The sequence below is a fragment of the Pocillopora damicornis genome, chromosome 11, assembly GCF_964200805.1.
Source record: "Pocillopora damicornis chromosome 11, jaPocDami1.2, whole genome shotgun sequence".
Classification (NCBI taxonomy): Eukaryota; Metazoa; Cnidaria; class Anthozoa; order Scleractinia; family Pocilloporidae; genus Pocillopora; species Pocillopora damicornis.
The window spans coordinates 7657730-7681137 of NC_142680.1; the positions used below are offsets into that span (position 1 = coordinate 7657730).

At 37.5% G+C, this 23408-nt stretch overlaps 1 protein-coding gene across 1 annotated transcript; it reads right to left on the reverse strand.

The window, feature by feature from the left end:
• Positions 1-26: 26 nt before the first annotated feature.
• LOC113673231 (importin-13) lies at positions 27-22927 on the reverse strand. Its single transcript, XM_027189612.2, has 31 exons — positions 22726-22927; positions 21559-21684; positions 20512-20570; positions 20010-20118; positions 19375-19470; positions 18452-18505; positions 17946-18018; positions 17666-17724; positions 16755-16912; positions 15689-15773; positions 15464-15586; positions 14457-14537; positions 13382-13462; positions 12152-12209; positions 11291-11340; positions 10688-10783; positions 9459-9603; positions 8722-8906; positions 8476-8502; positions 7944-8078; positions 7520-7627; positions 7169-7246; positions 5894-6031; positions 5088-5184; positions 4241-4293; positions 3878-3944; positions 3620-3678; positions 2869-2958; positions 1855-1956; positions 1404-1483; positions 27-965 (listed from the first exon to the last, which is right to left on the reverse strand). The coding sequence occupies exons 1-31, from the start codon at positions 22774-22776 to the stop codon at positions 875-877; spliced, it is 2814 nt and encodes a 937-aa protein (XP_027045413.2). The 5' UTR covers positions 22777-22927; the 3' UTR covers positions 27-874.
• Between the last annotated feature and the right edge of the window lie 481 nt (positions 22928-23408).

The following is a 23408-nucleotide window of genomic DNA, read 5'->3' on the forward strand; positions in this document are numbered from 1 at the left end:
TTTCCTTGTCTTCCTGAACGTTTCAATTTTCTCAATGGTTGTTTTATTTGTGCACAAAGCTTACAGTAGAAATTGGATAAGACATCACCCCTATTTGGTGACCCAAATGGCTTCGTATCAGTGTTTCTTTCCTGAGGACAAGCTTTATTGTCTCATATGTTGTGATATAAATTCACTCGTGATTAAATCTTTTAAAAAAGCATCTGAAGAATTTAAATGAAACGAAATAAGCTTTTGTAACTCATAGGTTGATGACTTTTCTGTTATTACTGTCTATTTCCCCATCCTCTTCTACCCAATCCCTCACGGTCTATTTAACCTGCGCGCAGACTCTTTGGCCTTTCTGCGCAGCCACCCATTTCACCATGGGCAGCCGCTTAAGGTCAAAGTCAGTGAAATCCCTCGGGTTGTTTTGCAAGACCAAACAAAGTCTGCAAAGGACACTACTGAATATGTAACTCTGTTACCTTCTCAACTTGATTATTAATATTAAATCCACTAGATGAGAAGGGGCACATTCATATTCCACTCCTTATCCTATGGAATCATTCTCAAACAAAATATACCGAAGAAGACTGGCTGTGAAATAACTCCGAGAACTGCATGAGTTGCAAAAATGGTACCCAAAAATGGAACCACACGTAGATTATGACTTAACTGCGTACAGTATGCTTTACTTGCGCACGAATTTCAAGCAGTCTAGGCAACATGTGTGTAATGCATAATATTGTTATCACTCTTAACAAACTTGTTTACTGATCTAAAACATGCGCAGAGAAGTCACAGGCCTCTAACACATGCGAATTCCATCTTCGCTCCAGATCATAAGCCTGTTTACTTTCTTGTGCCTTAGAGCAAGCGCAGAATCAGCTTGCTAACTAGCATAAGCTGTCCCATAGAGCCCTCGACAGAGCAACGAAAACTGTGTCACAGATTCTTTAACCCGTCTTCTATGAGCTCTTTCCCTGTTGAATAAATTAATAACATTGTAAGGAACCAAATGGTACAGAGTCCACAAAACAAAGTTTTCAAGGCCAACACAGTTTACAAAAGTCAAACTTTCATAAGAAGTAACATTTGCATTTACTACAAGTTCAGGCTTATTCTTTTGACGTTGGTTTGCGTTTGATACTCAAAGAGGACTTAGGCAAAACAGCCAATCACAACAAAGGTAAACATCACAAAGAGCCAATCAGCACTTAGAAAAGACAGTCGTATCAGGCTTAGGTACAGGAAGAGGCTGGTAACCAGATATCACGATTGGTTCAAACCAGATTTGTATGGAATGTGGCGCGAGTTTTCACGCCAACCCAAGGGCGTCGTGAGGCAAACAAGAGCGAATCAGAAGTCGTCTTCACTCACAATCGAAAACTTTGCACACCGCTGGCAGTAGCCATTCTTACCTTAAAACGGCACTAGAGAATTGTTCTTTTTGAGACACTGTGACCAGATTGGATGGAAATCCTTCAACCTCCATCACTTCCTATCACCAAAAAAAAAACTTGACAGGTTATATAAGGAATCTTGTAAGCAACGAGCCCGTCCTGTTTGTCGCGTAAGGCAAAAAAGGTTCCCTTATGAAAGCCTGGTCGCTGATTGTGCGCCAAAAAACTGCGTCTTGTTTTAATTTTTTTTTTGCAGGCATCTTTACGGTTTTTTGGGGTAGTAAAACAAATTTCAGCTAAAATATTTCCTATCCTATCTTCACAAATATTGAAGAAGCGAAAAAATAAATTAATAAACGAAGAGAAATTAAAAGCATACCGCTATCTGTTTCATGCCAATATTTTAATAGTGAAGAAAAATCGTAGCAAGGTGGCATCGAGCAGCCTCAGAGTCCTTTTCATAAAGTACCTGCATCCAGCGCGACAGCATTGTCACGTTATGTCTGTTTAAAGCAAACAAGATTTCCGCCATGTAATCCGTACATTGACGAGGAACTCCGCCAGCTATTCCCTTGAAGAGAGCAAATGAGTTCCTTACAGAAACGTCTTACACATTTTCAATGAAAAAAATCGAACCCAGGCCCGTCCTGACGTCGCAGACGAATACGTTTTACCTCAGGGTATAACGTTAGTCATGCTATGAGCTTTAGGTATGGACCTAAAATTCACTTACTCACTCACTCACTCACTCGCTCGACCCTGATTTGTTAAACAATTACTTTATGAATAAAGCGTGGCTAAATGCGTTGTCCCTTGCCTCATCTACTAGCTAGGTTTGGATGAATCCCTACTTTTCATATCTGGGGGGGGGGGGGGGGGGGGAGACAATATTTACCTCTACCAATGAGTACACATAGTTAGCTGCAAGTGGTCATTATATGATAAACTGATCCTACATACATTTTAATCGGTTCTTACTCCTGAACAAGTAGAGAACAGACGCATAGATGAAATCGCCACTTACAACGCTTTGCTTTGTTATTACATAAAACAAATGCATTCCAAGCCGTAGGACGTCTGTAAAGTAGTAGATGACAGAAGACTTCATAATGTGGTAGAACATCACTCGGTTGCGCCTCACGCACCACTTCCTTGTTCTTCGCACATTTTGATGTCATCTGTGATTTATTACTGTACAGACCCATGGCGACTTGGAATCTATTTGTTAAGTAGATGACAAAGTTGATATGTGATCCTCAAATCGTGACGAAGCTCATTAAAGTAAACAGAGAGAAGTTCCGAAAAACTTAGAAAGTGAGGACGATTTGATCACGTTGACTCCTCATCAACGGTCGGATGTCTCCCTTAAGATTCTACTTTTCACACTTATCATTTTGCAATAGAAAATTTAATTGCTACCATTACCATTATTGTCCAAGATACTGTGTCAGAAAAAAATGCTGGACATGAAACTTAGACTCACCCTAATAACTTGACTGACTAGGTAGGATCCGTATTCTTGTAGCGTACGTTTCGCAGTTTCTTCATTTTCACAAGCAGTTATGAACGTCGACTGTGGCAAAAATGTATTATGTTTACAACAAAGTTAGTTATTGTTGCTTTCCTAACATTCAAATGCATTTTTTCAAAAACGAACGTTGTGCACGCAGCTAACAGTTTAGCCAAGAACACACTTTGCAGGGCAAGAACACATTTTGGGGCTAACCATGAAACACGAAAAGCGTTTATAACTCTTCGACCGCCGAGGAGAATACTCCTCGAAATATTTACAAATTTTAAATTCTAAGACTGATAATGAGAATAATTAAGGAAAATATCATCTGGGGGTGCTTCTAAGGAAAGAACTTAAAATTCTATGGACCATATAATAAAAGGAACATTACATGTCCATCTGTGGATACGAATTTATTCTCTCGTGTTGATAAGAACATTCAAGAGTAACAGATCTTATCGACAATAGAAGATACAATTCGTATCCAAGCGGCCATGCACTGAGCCTACGAGCAGGGGACGAGTTGGGGAGAGGTTTGCCGGGGATCTGGCACTATCGGTGCCAGACCCATAGTTTCCAGCGGGCAGAGAAATGACTGTGCCGCAGTGCTAATAATGAGGGCCTGGTCGCAAGCTACCATGTACTATCCTCTATCTCATGAAACTGGGGCGGGTTGTATTATAACGTCCATTGTTGTTATCTGTATTTACACCATACTTACAAAGAACGTACAGGCAGCTCTCACAGTGTGACTCTCTTGAACATCAAGGGCTGCGAGTCCTGTCGATTAATCAGTCAATCAATTAATTACATTTTTTATCGGAATGGGTTAAGCTTCTAGTGGGTAAAGCTAGAAAAAAGACCAACAGGGTTCATCGGAACGTTAACAGTAACACAAGATCGCGTAGCATAGTGTAAAGCAACGTAAAACAAGAAGATTCTCCTGTGTTTTGCGTTCCCTCGTCATCTACTATCTTACCGCACTGAAATATGTTCACATGATATCCATCTCCTTCAAATACCAGTTTTGGATTGGCCTTCAGTCCCTGTTGAAAAATGTTTTGTAAGAAATGTATACACGAAAAACAAAGACAGGAATGTCGGATTTTACAATAGAAAACTCGAAATTCAAAAGTGGTGGAGATTCTTAGTTCTCGGTGAGAGCGGATATGTTGTTGCGCAGTAAAGAAAATCGAAAATTTGGCCGTGGTTTGTAAAGGCAAGGTAAACTACCCATCGGAAAGCGAAGCTAAGAAGATACTTGAATGATTCGTGCAATGACGATCAAAAAAGAAAAATTGATAGGAGTGAAACGATTTAAAAGTTCTCCTGAGAAACTTACCCTACAAACAAACTGCATAAATGACTGAAGTATATCTGGAAAGTCGCGCAAATCTGTCCCACAAACATGAGTAAAATAGAAAAAGATCATGAAGACCTTACACTACAAGTATGAACGCACTAGAATTAGCAGAACAGTGTCCAGTGCTACAAAAGATCGTGTTCTACTAAAGCACCCAGCCATCATATAATTTTACCAAAGCCACGGGCACCCTTTCGTAAATTTCAATATCTGCTAAGTAATGATGTAGAACTTAGAACAGACTCCCCTCAATAAGAATCAATTACGACCAGCACAAAAGAATTATTTACGACATCAACATTACAAACGCACCGAACAGAACCTAACTTTACCGACGGATCGAAGCTGACTAGCCACGACCAACTTGCGCCACTTCAGTCTTACGGCCAATAACATCACGGCCAAACTGACCAATCAGTTTACATGAAGCGAACTAAGTACATTCGACTGACAACAATTGTTCACTTGACTCTGATGAAGACTTCCGCTCAGGTCGTCGAAACGTCAGTGACAACTACCGACAACAGTCCTTTACAGGATTACAATATCACATGTCACCCCCGGGTTCAAACCATTTATTTTAATATCTGCTAAGTTAATCTCTAAATTTTCAAAATAGAAGCCTAACTTGACTTGACCTTTATATGGCACTGGTCAGAAGTAGTTCAAAAGTTACATCACCAAAGTCCAACGAGCCTCCAAACAAACTCTTCAAATTCAAAGAGTGTGACTAAAGCATCAAGTTGGTTGTCACACAAAACATTTACATAAATGATGATATTGTCACGCAATTAATAAATTGCTGTATAACCCTTTACACACTTACTGCTCTGCAGAAGCTGCAATGTTGTTGTGGTGATTCTTTGAAATACTAGAAGTATGGTGCGGTAATGTTCGTCCACCATACCGTACATTCCTATCAGCTTAAAGATAAAAATATTTATAAAGGTATAGGACTTTTAGTCAGTGTTCTATGCACCTGACGAGAGAGGACCAACAGGCCCTTTCGAAACAGTTCTGTAGAACAATGTTGTAATTTCTCCTTTTCTATTCAGTTAAAAGTTATTTAGCTCCACGAGTGTAGAGCACTCTGCGACTAACGTAAAGATATGTAGAGGTACATAAAGATATGAAAAAACGTTGATAGAATTACTTTATCTCGAATGAATAAAGGGGGTAAATACCTTAAGAAACTGTAGTGCTGCGTCAGTAGGGGTTATGACAAACTAATCTGGTTTGATCAACTGAGTTAATAGTGTTAATTGACCACCGTAAAGAGTTTCTAAAGCTAGACTGACTCTTTACACACTCGTTACGGTGGCCAATTTACATTATTAGCAACTCCGTTGAAAAAACCAAATTTTATCTTGAGAATCACGATGACCGCTGATTAACACTTAACCCCTTGACTCCAAAGATCTAATTGATAATTCTCCCTTTTAACTGCTACACATTGCCTTGGAAATTAATTATGAGAATTCGGTGTTTTATCAAGAAAAGAACTCCTACCTATTGAGTTTAAGTATTCTTATTACCTGTTTGCTAGATAATGTATGGATATTAAAGGGAGAAGTTACGCTTGAATCACTTTTGGGAGTTTAAGGGTTACCTGCCAGGTAAAGGTATTCTTACCGTGGAAGCGACATCCAGGATTCCACTGGTTGGAGAAACGGAGAAATATCCGACCACAAGTTCAGAGAGACCTGACACAAGTCCGCCCATGTAGTCTCTTATTGTTCCTATGGCTCTCTCCAAGCACAGGCAGAATTGCTATTCAGCAGCACCGTATGTAAAACGTTCAAAGCAGGTAATGAGATTAAGTAAACTAAAGATTTAGTCAAGCTTCAAAGCGGAGCTCCAGTTGGTTAATTTTACTACGTACCCTCTAATTTATTCGAACTCGTCACGGGTGGTGACGTGACACCGAAGATCAAACAATAAACGCAAACAACGGATTTGGCAGAGCTTCCAAGAGAAGATAAGCTTTAAGATTAACTTTCCCAGGCCACAAAGAACTTACTCTAAAACTCCTAGTTCAGTTATTTTTAGACAAAAGGTACTTGTCAACCAGAAAAATTTCCCATGGAGATTAATACGCCACCTATAGTGTACATGACGAAGTTGTTCCGCTGTCTTCCGAAGCGCGAAAAAGGTTAAAGCCAATTTCGCTGTGGAAGGAATATACTTAGAATCGCCGCAAAAAATCACATAAACCATATTATAATCCATCACATATCTTTGCTCGTATGCGATAGGTCTAAATGCTTTACGAGACTGCATATTCCCGAACAAAATCAGGAGAATATCCGAGGAGATACCCCAAGTGATATTCCTCAACTGTTAAACCTTACGTCTACGATAATAAAAGCGTTCGTTCAAAATCTAATTTGGGATGATAGAGCGTTTCGCTCTTATTACAGATGAAGGGACATGTTTGTTTGCTTGAGATCACTGAAAAGTAAACATCCCTCGAAGCAAACAGAAAATTGTTCGTAAACAATTACATCCACGTGTTGTAGGGACATTTGAAGGATAATAAACACGATATGTTCGTATGTTTTTCCTTGGACATTATCTATTTATAGAAGCTCTCAGTTTTCCTCGAGCTCCACTCTCGCAAAACAGTTCGTATCTCGCAACTACCCGTGCATATTTTTGCGCCCAAATGGAGGAAGTTGTTTATTTAACCCAACAACTTCCAGTGTTTCACATTAAACTTCTCCTTGCAAAATCAACAAATGAACCTGACATGTCATGACAATAGACAAAATTTTCAGCTGGAAGGTGCTTTCTTGAAATAACATTGGGTTCTTTCCATTATTTACTGGGAGGTGTAGACATCCTGGGAGTAAAGAATTATTACATATTTATCGTCCACGCGTTCTCGACAAAGAGAAGTTCACTCACTTGTTGAACATCATTATCTTGCATCCAAGGAGCCATGGACTTCAACGAGGGTAAGATATCGTTCAGCACAACTGCAGCCTTTGAAATAAGAGACATAACAGGTTAGCTTTAAACTACAGACAACAGTGATTCGCATAACTGAGAGAACTCACCTTGAATTTGTTACCATGAGGTGGCAGAGAGTATGGTTACCCCTTATGTGGAATGTTGGAAATGTGGGGAACGTTAGGAATGTGGGGGATATGGGAAATATAAGGAATATAGGGAAAAAAGGAAATGAGGGAACTGAGGGAATAGGTGATTAGGGGGAAAGAAAATTATCTTGTTTCTAAAGCTACCTTTACTACTTACCGGATGAATTTTATTCCCAATGTTTTCATTTTCAGGGTCCAAGCATTTAAACAACACGACAAAGAGCCGGAGGTGAAACTGAAGATTAGCTTTTAGCTCGGCAGTGGGCTGGAGGGAGAAGAGAACTGTACTACGTTAACAGTGCTAGCACCAAAAAATTCAGGTAAAGCATTCATCAAAATAAATGGATCAACAACGATGGATAAGGAAAATCGTTTGTGCCCCATTCTCTTTTCTTCCAAATAATGTTTGTTGAACTTAACACTGAAACTACTTCTAGTAAGGAAAAAAGTTGCTTATTCGTAGTTTATCCACCTTGGAAAATTCAGCTCTAATGTTGAGAATCAACCAGCGGTTCATGTGAAGAGTAACAAATGTGTCACACAAACTTCAAAGAGTGCATGACAGTCCGAAATTATGTTACCTGTTGTTGTACTATCTGAGCCAAGCCTTCCACGTAAGGAGTGAATACCGCCTTCACTTGTTCCACTGCACCAGCGGAGTCTTGTACTGACAGCACATGTCCGATGCACTCAACACAGCGAATTCGCTCTCGTTCCTTTCAACAAAAATTAATTTTGTTAGAGGATTTGTTCTTTTCTTATTACATACACGACATTTTCTACATTGCTGATCCCAGTAAAATACAGGACTTCTATCAAATATGAATATTTCAATAGAATAACTGACGATAAAGTTCTAAGCAGCTCACTAGTATATCATCGGCGAGCAACGAGGATCTGGGGTTTGATTCCATGCAGGGACACAGACTAAAAAGGTCTGTTTTTTTCTCAGACACTCAAATGTTAAGTTCTCTCGTTGTAACAGTCCAACGACATTTCAGATTACTTCAGACAATAAAGATATATCTACCTTAACAAAACCTCAACATTTTCTACTTCAATGACGTTTTCACGAAGGAATAATTCCAAAAAAACAAAGACAATTACTCTTACCTTCATCACACCTCCTGACAGGCCAGTCTAAATGGGTGTAATAACAATGTGGGTAAGTAACAGAAATATTGAGATTAAATACCTCCAGAAAAATAAGTATTTGCTAGTCACAGAAATATGACTCTCATAACATATCTACACAGCACAAGTAACAGAAATATTGAGATTAAATACCTCCAGAAAAATAAGTATTTGCTAGTCACAGAAATGGGACTCTCATAACATATCTACACAGCAACTGATTACCTGACAGTGCGTCAGAATCTCCATTAAGGACCCAGGCTCTAAATCCTGGACACACTCTTCACAGATGCCGCGCAAGGCTTGGGTAGAGGCAGAGGCGAGATGCACTTGAGACAATCCACCGAGTAATACAGGAAGTACTGAACGAAGATGATCGGGATGACACTTGAGCCATTCTGAGTAGGAACCTAAGAGAATGTGATTTTGTAAAATAAATTAGAAAGCATTTCGATTAAGAGTCGTAAAAAACAAAGCAGTCTTTCGTTTTCTCGTTCTGCTCTCGATAAGTGTCGTCTCACGGCTCTCTCACGACTCTCTCGGAAGAGGGTTTACAAGATTTATCGTTTGACGCTCAGCATTTGTAATAATGTAACCTTCTATAATCTGAGCAAATTGCTGGGCAGAAAGGTGAAAATTATGGGGTAAGTAAAATGGAAAATTTTCTTCTAAAAAATTTCCATTCGGGGCGATACCTCTAATCAAGGAACACAAACTTTGGTCCCGTCAGAGAAAAAAAATGGTCTCAATCTTTGTATGTGTGTTTAATTTATTGAAAGGATTCCCCTGTTTGCGGGACACTGCTTCATGTCCCAAGCGTGCCCCTGAAGAGAGGTTCAACTGCTCGGAGAAGATATTACTTGATGTAATATCAGTTCCTCAGATCTCACATTCAAATAAATGTCTAGCAGCCAAGGAGGAGAATCAGGCTTTATACCAGAACAAACCTCATCCACACATACCAACCATCAGCAGCGCTGTTTGAGAAACGTAAGAATGGGACGGTAGTCTTGGTAACAATGACAGAATAGCGGGAATGAAACTCTCCTCAGTGGGTTCAACATACTCAGCAACAGACTGGATCAAATACAAAGTAGCATCTACAGACTGTGAAGAGAAACAACCAAAAATGAAGATAAACCCTTGGACATAGTTTCTGTCGAAAGCGACCGTTTAATAAAGAGTGACTGCCTTATACAGGTTTGAGTATAACACCGTAAATAGTTTGAACGCGAGGGAAACTTGTGATAGTGTAGTCTGATCGTTCGGGCGGCTGCAGTTCTGTGTAGAACTGTTATGGGTAGTAGTAACTGACGTTTCAACAACCTGAGCGGAAGTCATGATTGGAGTGATGATGCCATTCGCTAAGGTTGTTCAAACGTCAGTCACTACAAGCTACAACAGTCCTTCTCAGGACTAACAGGTAATTTAGTGTTAACAACTGAGTTGAAAACGTAAATTAGCCACCGTAAAGGGTAAAAAAGCTGACGTTTCGAGCGTTAGCCCTTCTTCAGAGCGATTGGACGAATTGAGCTCCACAATACGTCAGCTTTTTTACCCTTTGCGGTGGCTAATTTACGTTTTCAACTCAGTTGTTAACACTAAATTACCTGTTATACTCTCCCACCGACGCAGCACCACAGTTTCTTTAGAAATTTAACCCCTTTATTCACTTCTCAGGACTACACTCACCCGGACGATCAATCCACAATATTACACAAATACAGCAACCTAAAAATGAGGAATAATTTTTGGTCTCGTAAAGTAATCACTTTCCTTATGGATCGCGACGTTGCGCCAATCACAGTTGTAGCAAATGAATCGATCACAGCTGTTGCATACAAGCTAATCACAGCTGTAGCAAACAAACCAATCACAGCTGTAGAGAACAAGCCGATCACAACTAGACGCTGGGTGACGTGTATTCAGTCGACCTTATCGTCTGGAGAAGACCCGTAGTAAGCAGTCCAAACACCACGAATCTCATCAAAAGTGACCATAATTTCATTGTGAGACATACGAATAGAGCTCCTTATAATTTTCATATCTTAGGAATGAAAGGATGACGCAGTGAAGAAAGAAGTTACCAACAAGCCAATTTCGAGTATATTGCATTTGAGCCTATTGAAGCTCTCTCAAATTTTGCTTTAAAAATTAAAAGCAAAATTAATTTTACTGTACTTATACAAACCTGCCAAGAAGGCTGTGTCTCTCCTGCTAACAATTCTGACAACATATGGTACAGTTGTTGTAAACAGTGACCTCTCAATAAACAATAAACATACATCTAAAAAAAAAAAACACGAAAAGTCTGTTAAAGTATTCCTCCTCAAGACCAAGAAATCCAGTAATTCCACATTCTGATTTAACTTTTCTTTTTAATCATACGAAGTCAATGTTTACACGAAACAATTCTCTGATCACTATCCTAAACACAAAAAGACTTAGATGGAGATGCTGCATAGGTCACATACTCGAAGTTTTAATATCCAGTTCCCATTACACAAAGTGACTAGACTGGGCCCAGTTGTTTGAAGGTTGATTAACGCCAACCAAATTTTAATCCAGGTTTCATTATTTCGTTGTTCAAAAACCATTTAGGGAAAATTTTCCCTATTCTTTTCATAACATCCAATGATCAAACTGCAAGAAAAAAGATTTGAACTGAATTTTCTTTTCAAGCTTTCAGACCTGAAATCAAATTTCACACTAACCCCGGGTTATCTTAACCCAGCTCTGAACAGTGGACGGAATGCCAGTCAATACAAAAATAATAAGAGTAAAATGTGCTAACCAAAGTATCAGCTATGTCCTGTCTGTAGCATCTAAACTGCTCTTTCTCGTCTAATAAAAACAACAAATCAACCAAAATTATGGCATTGGGCAGATATCTCAATTCTGATACTTCTTAATGTTTGAAATTTTATTCCGATTAGTACATCAGTAGCAATTAGTTCCCTGTTCTTCCATTTCCTCTAACCTTTAACACCCATGAGTGACCAAGAGAGAATTTCTCCTTACAATATCAATACAATATCACCCAGATAAGTGACGAGAATAAAGAAAAAAATCAATTTAGGGATAATTAGTTGATCCAATACTAAATTCTCTGAACTAACATTATAAGAGTTGTATGGTTGAAAGTAAGGAGAATTACAAATTTGATCTGAGAGTTTAACGGGTTCTCAAACATTGCTGTTGTCCTCAGAGGATCTGGTGGCACAGAAGAGAGATTAAATTTCCAAAAGATATTCAGATCACTGTCAGTATCCTTAGCAACTGTCCACATACCCCTCCCCTAACCCAAATGAGTCAACTGATAACAAGTCAGGGTTAATGTCGGGTTAGGGGAGAGGTAGGTGTGTAGTTGCTCAGATACTGACATTAATCCAAATATCCTTGGACCAATAGTTATTCAAAGAAACTGCATACGAGAGTGAGAATTATCAAGGCCAAAGTTCATATTATCTGCTGGGGCTAAAGACTGAGGTGGATAACATAAACAAAGGTCTTGATAACCGCATCCCACACTTGCAAATTCTCAAAATTCTCAAAACTTTCTCAGGTTTTAAACAGGCTAAGAAACACAGAAAAGAGTCCTTTATTCAACTATAGTTCAAAAGACTAAGATAAAATTCCTTTTCTCTTTTCTTACCCGAAGAAAAACCTTGCCAGACATTTTCTGGAGGATATTGAACCTTCCTCATAAACACCTAGAGCAAAAAATCAAAAGAATACTTAAAGTAAAATTTACTTTGATGACAAGTTTGAGTGGATTGAAAAATTGGAAACATTTTTAATGGAAAACTGAAAGTAATCCAAGGTAAGCTTTGTTCAACTTTAATCTGATTAGCTAATTCTGAAATACTTTTGCCACCCTTAACCAATCAGATATACCATGTAAGTCAATCCTGAGCTTCAAACAGTTAGCAGGTTTTTCTTTCTAAATTCTGTTAAGACTTTAGGTTTGGTTTTACAAACCCCAACTACAATGTGTTTTATTATGCGACAGCTCATGTTTATAGTATAACATTCCAAACATTGGAATGGAATATCAGCTTACCCTGTCAAGACAAGTTACCTTGACACTTCATAAGGATGCACATGCATCATACACTTAACCCTTTAACTCCCATGAGTGACCAAGACAGAATTTCTCCTTACAATATCAATACAATATCAACCAGATAAGTGATGAGAATTAAGAAAAATATCAATTTGGGGATAATTAGTTGATTCAATACAAAATTCTCTGAACTAATATGATAAGAATTGTATGGTTGACAGAAAGGAGAATTACAAATTTGATCTGGGAGTTAAAGGGTTAAATACTTTAACCCTCTCACCTCAAGATATCGTTCGTAATTCTCTTTACTGTCTTCCATACAATTCATATGATGTAAGTTAGGAGAACTTGGTACTAGATCCACTAATAATCCACTGATTGATATTCCCATATCTTGTCTGCTTGATATTGTATTGATAATGTAAGGAGAAATTCTGTCTTGGTCACTGATGGGAATAAAAGACTCAAGAGCAGAGTGTCTTCTCAGAGAATACACCATAATGACCTTAGCTAAAAGCTTAAAATCAGGGCCACATATCACTGTCTGCAACACATTTTTTTTAATGGTATTTCTAAGAATTTACAGTTAAATCAAATAAACAGTATCCTCCGTTTGACATTTTTTCAATTGTCATCATCTTTCAGCCTGGCAGGAGAATTTAATTGATTTGTCTTCCCAAGGTGTGTAAGGATAACCCTGCTGGTGACCCCATGACCAACACTTCCAAAAAAGGGAAAAAAACTGACACAAGCACTTGATGCAGCTAATGATTTCTGAGTCACAGCAGTTTTACAGAGGTTGTAATCAACAATACAGACCTGACACAGAGATAACAAGACAGGTCCATACATGGCTTTGTGTTTCTCCATGGTACTAGGTTCTTCTGAACTGATGTCATCCTGAATGTGGAGAAAGAAAAAGTTTCAAGCAAGAAGAAAAGTTACACGTACGCAATCATTTTTTTCCTTTATCCTGTTTATTACTAACTTGTGGATTGGTGAACCCAAAGTTAACTTAAATAAAGTCAAAGATAAGCACAGAGGGATCACATCTTCCATTGTATTACGCTTGGAAAACAACTGCACTCAATTATCCTTCTTGGTGATGAAGCTTTTGAGCTTTGAATCCTTTCATTCCCAGATCAAATTTGTCATTCTCCTCACTTTCAACCAGACAATTCTTGTGATGTTAGTTCAGAGAATTTAGTATTGGATCAACTAATTATCCCAAACTGATATTTTTTTTATTCTTGTCACTTATCTAGTTGATATTGTATTGATATTGTAAGGAAAAATTCTCTCTTAAAAGATCTATCATTCTCCTGTCAACTCCACACTGGTTGTATTGGAACATCATTAATCCTGGCAGTATGCAAGACCTCTGTAACATGTGAACCTTCTATGGCAGGGGTATCAATAACTTTTTTCATCAGTGGCTGCCAATGCTGTAAAAGGCTGCTGTGCCACTAGGAATAACCCAAACACAAAAGCCTGAGCCCAGGCTAACCTTTACTGCACAAGGGAAATGCCAAATTTTTCTATAATGAGAGTGATGAACCATTGGACCATATACCATATATCATTTTAAAGGTATTTTTCAGGGTATGCTATTAATTAGACCCAACAGGTTTGGAGAAGGTAACTAAACATACAGAAAAGTGTCCAAAGTGAAAGATTAATGTTTGCCTCCAATTTCTTTGTAAATCTCCAACAAAGCATTCAACTAGACCTGGCTGAATCAAATCCAAACCAGGTACTAAGATATTTCTCTCTCATGACAATTGTTTGGGAATACACATTTCTCTTATGGCATTCAAATGAATGCGTCATGTATTCTATCAATACAAATAAATAAGATGTAAAAAATGACATTTTAAAGTGAAAGAGGACATGCCTGTAGAGTATACCAGAAGTTGAATGTGATCTCACTACATTGCTCATCCACAGGATACCAGCCTGGGGCACCTGTACATTCCTAAAAATGAAAATACCACCCCAAAAAAATTATGAATCATATAATAAAATGAAATACTACTAGTTTTAGGCTGAAGGTTTAAAGATTGAAGCACAGAAGCTTCTGAGGGTATGATTACATCTCCATCAGTAACGCAAGTTCTTATCTCCATTCAACCCTTCAACTCGTTGAAGCAATTAACATGTAACTTCTCCCTATTACATGTATATCCAAACACTATCCAGTAAACAGGTAATGCAAATACTCAAACTTATTTGGTAGAAATTGTTATGATCTTAATCTAACACTAAATTCTCGAAAGTACTTTACAAGGAAATGTGTAACAGCCAGAGGGAAGAAGTAACAATCTGGCCCTGTATGTTTGAAGGTTAGATAACACTATCCACTGAATAAATCACTATTATGGTGGACAACGTTATACCTTTTGCTACCACTTATCTGCCAGATAGTGATTGATCCTTCAGAGAGCATTATTCACCCTTTTTACAACTGGGCCCAGTAAACAAAAGGGTTGAGGCTAGATAATGATAACTAATTGCACTTTATTTTGGTAAATCCAAGGTCAGGAATGAACAGACATCTGTACAATCATGTACAGCTATACTATAGTCCTATTTCATGTATATACAGCTGTAAGTAAGAACTTCATTTGACTATAGGCCATCTCAGATGACTTTGTACTGCCCCTTATCTCTGCTTCAGAGTATCTTTAGTTATTTTCTTAGCTATGTACATGTATTTCTACATTGTACTCCCTTACAAACAGAGTGCAGGGTTGAGTGGATGGCAAACAACATTCCTTTTGGACAAAATACTGGGCAATACAGGGGAGCAAAATGTTGCTACACACTGTAATTCAAGAAACTTTAAACACATAATGAGGACTGCAGTTGTTGCCATTCTTTCAATAATGCACTTATCCTCACCAATAATAACTGCACAAGTGTGAATCCTTGTAATTCTTTTTCTTCACTATCAGCTGACAAGAGCAGCTTTAAATGTGTCTCAGCTAATGACACCATAACTCGACATAAACCTCTAGATGTATCCTGGAGAAATTAAAAAAGAGAGCAAATTAATTAAGAAGCTATATGTGAATCAATTGTCTTTTAACCTCAGATCTACAATAAAACCAAAATTAATCTACTCACTACATCTCCTGACTGCAAAGCTGTTCTTAAAGATTCACTGAGAGTCAGAACACTTGACACAAAATTCCACATATAACTAGGATATCTAAATTAAGAAAAAAAAAACATATAAAATTTCAGTCAAACCTGTACTAAGCAGCACTGTATTAATCCTTTAAACCCTAAGAGTGACCAACATCTAGTTTCTCTTTACAGTATTACTGCTATAACATTCATCAAGATCATAAGAATAAAGGAAATGATCGCCAACCAAAGAAGCATTGATCTTTAAATAAATTCTCCTCGTCCATATCAAAAGAAAAATACAGAGGAGAGTATGAAGAATGTGGATACTCATGCTAGGATGTAAAAAGTTAGGTAGTCATCCCCTGTTAGGTGGTCCATTTTCAAAGTCCAGAAGTTGTCACATAATTTTCACCTCTATTAAGCAGTTGCCGTTACCCTTAACTGAGTCCCAACATTTTTTTTGTATTGTCCTCCACCTGTATTGAAGGGTCACTTAAAGCAGAACCACTCAAATAAAACTGAGAATTATCTTTCAAGTAAATTTTAATCCATTTTTATCTCCAGAAATCAATGTTAGTAGTATTTTGGAGCAAGTTTTTGTACATTAAGAAGCCAACATGGGCAATTAAGGCATAAAACAGCAATTTTTATTGGTTTCTAAAATACCCCTATTCCGTTGGACCTGTGCGAAGCAGGCATGTAAAGTGGCCACCCACAAATTCCCTGTGGGTGACTGCTTAATACAGGCTCATCTCTACACTTCAGTTCACTATTGACAGTGGGAAATGCTGTGGCTTGCAGTTCAAGTGCTAGACTCTGGATTGAGAGGCCTGGGTTCATTAGACCTGGCCAGGCCACTGTGTTGTGTTCTTAGGAAAAGACTTTCCTCTCCCCATGCCTCTCTCCACCCAGGATTATAAATGGGTACTGGCCAACTGTCAGGGAACCCTGATGAAGTGCCAGGAGTATCCTTGTGATGGAGTGGCATCCCATCCAGGGGGGAGAAGTAATACCTTAGTGCACTGGACACACTAAGAAAAGTTTTACAGTACTTGCTTACTTCATTCCAGATGGATGAGTGGCCACTTCAACTATCAAGTCAACACTGGTATCAAATAACTCAGGATTGTGAATTGATTCAAACACAAGAGGCAGGGTGTCACCAAGGTCAGAGATAGTTACACCAAACTGGACCCAACTGATCATACACTTCAGAGCCTGTGTTGTACAAAACAGACAAACATACTTTTATACTTTTGCCATAATCGTAGCATCATGAAGAATGAAAATATTGAGGGGCTGCAGCCAGGATAAGACATGGTCAAGATTTTAATAAAAATCTCTGGTTAAAATGATTTAAAAAATTATAAACTTTCAACTGCCTAAACCACAGTCTTTGATGGGTGAAATGTGGATAACAAGGAATGAAAAAAATTTGAATATAAAAGTGTGAAATTGTGAAATAACAATACAAATGATTATGAATGTTTGTACAAAAGAATGTTGCAGTAGACATGAGCTACTGTCCGCATTGGGAGTCAGTTTGGTCAATTACTATCATGCAGAATGCTTGTCACTTTAACCCTTTAACTCCCAAGATCTGGTTGTTAATTCTCTCCTCTTGCTGCTACACGATTCCTTGTAAATTAGTGACAAGAATTTGGTGTAAGATCAAGATAAAAACTTCTCCCTGATAAGTTTGAGTATTCTCATTAACCGTTTGTCAGAAAATGTATGAATATCATAGGAAGCAGTTACATGTTAGTCACTTCTAGGAGTTGAAGGGTCAACAACTTAACTCACAGAGGTGACTACAGTAACATGTATCTTCTCATCTTCGCAAATCAAAAGTTTTGTATTGAATCAATTAAAATTGTGCACTTAAACTTGACACAGCTAAGCTGTTTTTCCTGTCTACCTTGGTTGGGAATTTCATCTTAAAACAGCTTTAGATTACAAATAACTAAATACCTGTTGTCTAACTTGTATTGCCTGAGATGATAACAAATTATGATGAATGACTTGAAGAACTGCAAAAACAAAAACATCCTTTGGAACCAAACCAGGAGTATACAGTCAGTAGATTCCAACTGTTACTAGCATACACTCTACATAACACAGAGCAGAGTATATTTAATACTGTGGAAAACATAATACCTGTTACACAACATTCAGAGGCATACACTATACTTATAATCACACTTCTTTAATGGAATGACTAGTAACACTTCAAAACTGCCTTGAATAGTACCTTGAGACACTCCATTCTGCAGTTCTCCTCTAAGAGCTAATTTTCTTCCAGGTGGAAAATCTCCGGAGTGAAACTATACAAGGAAAATCACTAATTAATTTGCTATGATGAAGGGCTATACTTGAAACATCAGATTTAGGAAATCTTTACTGTGGCCAATTAAATCAGATGATAAAATCAAATTATCTTTTAACACCCCTACTGACATAGCACCACAATTCCTTTAAAAACTTTCCCCCTTTACTAAGGTGTGACTCGCTTTGGTTTGAAAAAAGGAGTGTGGGCTTTCTCAACTACTCAGAAATTGTCCTCCCAATTAGTAAAGCTTTACACTTGGCTATAAGATTGAGATGCAAATCAAGATATTATTATTGTTATTATTATTATTACTATTATTATTATTATTATTATTATTATCATTATTATTATTATTATTACTATTATTATTACTTTCACTACTGAATTGAAAATTGCACTTTGATAAGGATTTGTTAAAAAGATCTAACCTCCTCTGGTAACACTGTTAGAACTTCCAGCATGGCCATGGACCACATTCTATTCTGAAAGCATTGATAAGGATAGTTTGTTCATTCATTTTTAATTAATAAATACATTTATTATTCCACTATTATGTCATTTTACCATATAAGGGCAAAGGAAAGTGCAGAATGTACCATGACAATACACTGTGTAGCAGTGCAAAAGTACTAGCAGAAACAATCCACACAATCCTTGATTTCTTTTCCATTTTAGAGACACTATTTTTTCAGCGACAAACTTCAAAGCCACCAAGAATTCTTTTCAAGTTATCAAAAACACTTCACTGGTTTTTTTGTGTGTTTTTCTACTTTCAAGCAAGCCTTATGCAATTGGTACACTGCTCAGATAAGAACGTAAAAAGTTTTCAAAACTTGAGGCCAAAAGACTAAAAACTGAAATAATAGTGGAATGAAAAATACCTCAGTGGTGGTTTCACATAATTATAATATAGGGGACATTTTTTAATTTTTTCACACCTATGGGGGTTGGAAAATTACTACACAACTCACAAAAGATCTGTGCATATTATACATAATGTATGTTAAAACATCAAACGAGATGCATGTAAATGTAATAGGCTGAAATATACATGCATGCATCTTGAATAGTAGTTATAATTTATATGAACTATAGTGATGGATAGATACATCAATGATGTCAACATCTAGCATCTAATTTCTCCTTACAATATCACCCCTGAATCACACATAAAGGTCATGAGAATAAAGGAAATGATCACCAAGTAGAGAAGCTCTTGATTGTTAAATGAATTCTCCTTTTCAGTTCCATAGGAATGTAGAGAGGTCAGTGTAGAGGATATGCATACTGATGTTTGGGTGTAAAGGGTCAAGTGTTACTATGATAATACTTGGCATTACCAAGAACGTACCTGTGATGAGCCTCTTGCATTCTGTAGTGTAGTAATAATATCACTTATTGCATTTGACCAATATTCTGGCATCGTATTGAGGGCAAACGCTCCAAGCTTTAACAGAAAAAGAAAAGAAATTCGTGCAAAATTAGGAATTGAGCCACAGTGTACACATGTATCTAACTAAACTCAGGCAGTTGTCATTATGATGGTGAAATCTAGGCATGCACTAGGCTCAAGGAAAGAAATTTTTCTCCCTCTCACAAGTGTTTTTGCATGTCTTTCAATGAGGTCTTGAAGCCTGCAGAAGATTTATAATCCTGAGCCCAGTTTTTCAAAGGGTATATTAGGGTATCTACTGATAAATTGCTATCCAGTGGATAAGTATTAACCTGAAAGTGGACTGCGCCATTCAACTGATCAAGATTTATCCAGTGGCTAGCACTATGCACCCTTCGAACAACCAGAGCCTGATTTATATACTATAGTCCACTGTTACCCATTTCTACTCCTACATAGAGAATAGCATTGTAAGAAATGCTGACTCTAGATGGAAAAGCCATGTGTTCCTTGATTGAAAATATCTTTCTCACAATGCCTCTCTCTATCACGGTGTAGAAATTTGTAATGACAAATGGTCCCTAAATACTTACAGCAACACAGAGCCTTGTAAGAACAATCCTTGGTCCAGGGGAAAATGTGAAAATGTGCTTAAAAAGTTCTGATCGTAAGTCATTGTAATGCTCTTCTTGAAGTTCCCCCCTGAAGATAAACAAAATAATGGTTCCAAAAAATGTACATGTGTACCCAGAAGTCTTGACCCTCTAGCCGCCATGAATAACCAAGATAGAATTTCTCCTCACGGTATTAATAAAAATCAAGCAGGCTAGTGATGAGAATAAAGAAAGGGAATTACTAGTTGACCAGATAACGAATTCTCCAGACTAATTTCATAAGAATTGTATAGCAGACAGTAAGGAGAATTTACTGATAAGATCTTGGGAGTGAAATGGTTAAACCAGATACCCATAAGGTAGGAACAAAGCATTAGGACATCCAGAAAGACAGGGGGGAGGGGAATAAGTTTCTGGTGTAATGGATGAGTTTGAGTGCTTCAAAAAAAACTAATCATAAAAGAATCATTTAATAACTAACCAGTTCTTGGCAATCTTGAAGTAAAGCATTGAAGCACCAAAAAACTGAATTTCTGGAGGCTATAACAAATAAAGACAAATAAAATAATGCAATAAATCAAGGGTATGAATTCATAACTTAACCATGAATGATATACCATAAACCCCTTAGAAAGAAACTTCTCAAAATCTTGAACTTCACTAGAGAAGGGAAGAGGGTTAGGGTGTAAAGGTTTAACCTTAAACTCCTGTGAGAGACCAAGACAGAATTTCTCCTCACAATATCAATACAATGTCAAGCACAAAACTGATGAGAATAAAGCAAAATATCAATTAGGGGATTATTGGTTAATCCAATACCAAATTCACCAAAATTAAGATCATAAGAACTGTATGGCAGACAGTAAAGAGAATTACTAATGAGATCTAGAGAGTTAAAGGGTTAAGTTTTAGATGAGAGGTTTATAAGAGACTACAACCTGATAGAGAAGGGGGAAGAAATAGGGCATTTACAATAATCTGGGAAATAAATAGTGTATAGAACACTTAGGATCAGTAATTTACACAAGGTTTGACCCAAACTACCGTTTTACATTTTAAGAGGGTTGTTTTCATGAAATAAGTGTCCTTCTACTGCTAGCTTTCTTGACACTGTTCACAAGAATGAATGTCCAGATAAAAGATTCAGCTAAATTCAAGAAAGTTTAGAACACAGTTTTGTTACACAACAGCTTAACTTTGTTAAAATAACCAGCCCTTGTTATTTATAAATAAGCTACAGATCACACTTTTTATCAGTTTACTGACCAGGGTAATAATGTTAACCCATGTGGGATATTGGGAGAAGACAAGAAAAGTTTGTAACTCATGAAGAAGTATCCCATGTGTATTATTATAACAAACAATAAAATGTGCAATCTATTGCTGTAATGAAATAACTATGGGTTTACAGGTGCAATAAACGATAGGTTGTTGACCAGGCAATCAGTACACTCACAATATCTGGTACCTTGGATAAAATTCTCGAGGTTAAACATGTTATTGTTTCAAGAATCGATAAAAATTATACCTTATCAGTCTGCATGAGTCTCCAACACAATTGCCATGCCTGATGTGATTTCTGTGTTGTCAATAGCCACTTGTGAGCTGTGTCTCTGTTTGTCTGATCATGTCCACTATACAGTGTAAACAAGGCCTATTGACAAATTACATTTAAACGGTTAACCTGACTTCATTATTACTTCAAGCCACTGTTGCACCCTTGAGGGAATTGTGCCTAGGAAATGTTAGACAGGCAAGCTGAGAGGAGTGGTTGTTGGAAAATAACTATACAACTCCCAAAATATCCATGTGTTAAAAGTCACAACATCAAATCAGGTTTAGTTATTGCTAAAAAATATTAAACAAGCTGATCTACTTGTAGTAACTGACTTGGTTTCTTTGGAACTTTTCTCTTCTAGGTATAAATTTTTTTAGCCCTGTTTTGCCACAGTTTAAGCAGTTCATGTGTTTGATACACATTCTTCAGACAAAAAAAGGTTGGACCTCTTCCCTCAAATAGGTGTTATGTTATGTAATAGCCACCTCACTGCTGGAAGCAAAACTTTCTTCTGTTCCCCAGGTGACAGTTATGAAGAGGTACAACTGTGCTCTTGCAATCTGTATGCATTTACAAATGTATAGGTGCATACATGCAAAAGCTTATCCATCTTTGCTTCTGTTGGGTGTACATTGAGCATTTTAGCCTTAACTGTCCTAGCACGCCACTTTTAAGGTCAAGCCCCATTTCGAGAAAAATTCCTCCCCCAGCTCTTGTGAAGTATATGTACAGTGTAGCTGATTCAATGACAGAATTCAATATGCCGCGTTGATTACGTTCATAAACGAACATAGGCAGAAACGGGAATTAAACTGAGGGTAAACATCTAAAAACAGTTATAAAAAAAAAACAGGGGTGTTTGAACAACGTAAATCTCCTTCAAAAATCTATCAAGTTCTTTCCCCTGTTCAATCAAGGAAAATAAACAGAAATAGAGGAACTCGTCCGCACATTACTGAGCGAGGAAAAAAAGATAAGCTCAATGAAGAAGCATATAATTTCTTAACTTTCCTCCCCTTCGGCAACACAGTCATTTTACGGTCATGCGATCTCCAGAAAAAAAATGCAGAAAAAGAGCGCAGATTTACAAAACCTGTACAAAGTTGTTCGTTCATCTTACGATCGTGACCTTCTCACCTGTTCGCATTGATAGAGCAGCGCTTGAAGCTGTTCTTCAGTGTTGTTCATTTTTTTTTTTATCCCCAGTGCACCTATTTGATATGGCTAGTTTTCAACCGTACTCCATGACAACATATCAGTCTGCACCGTCTGCTGTCTAGTATTTCACATCTTCGCCGCCATCTTATGTTCTTATGCGCAGAGAGTATTACGCACTAATTCATGAGAGCTACCGATGACCCCAACAGGCAGAAGTCAAAGTTAATCTAGGTACCACTCTTCCACGAGAAACAATTAAATTATGGGTGATCAGTAGGAAACAAGAGAGTCCCTCTGCACAACTCAATCAAATGAGATCATTGCCTTGATAATGTTAGTCCTTGACACCAATATCCATAATCTCTACACCGATCCATTCATCTCTTTTGGAACTGACAAGTAGAATTTGTTTCAACAGTCCAGAGTTTCTTTAGTTGGTGATCATTTCCTTTATTCTTATTACCTGAATATGTAATTCAGCAGTGATATTGTAAGGAGAAATTAGATGTGAGTCACTCAGGGATTAAAGACTTGACTAAGTTTATCCATAGTATGGGGTAGTGCTCGCTTAATATTCTAGTTTCCCTTCATTTTCAAGACTATTCAATCACCCTGCTCACAACTTCCAATTTCTCTTAAATAATTCAAACCTCATTTCCCAT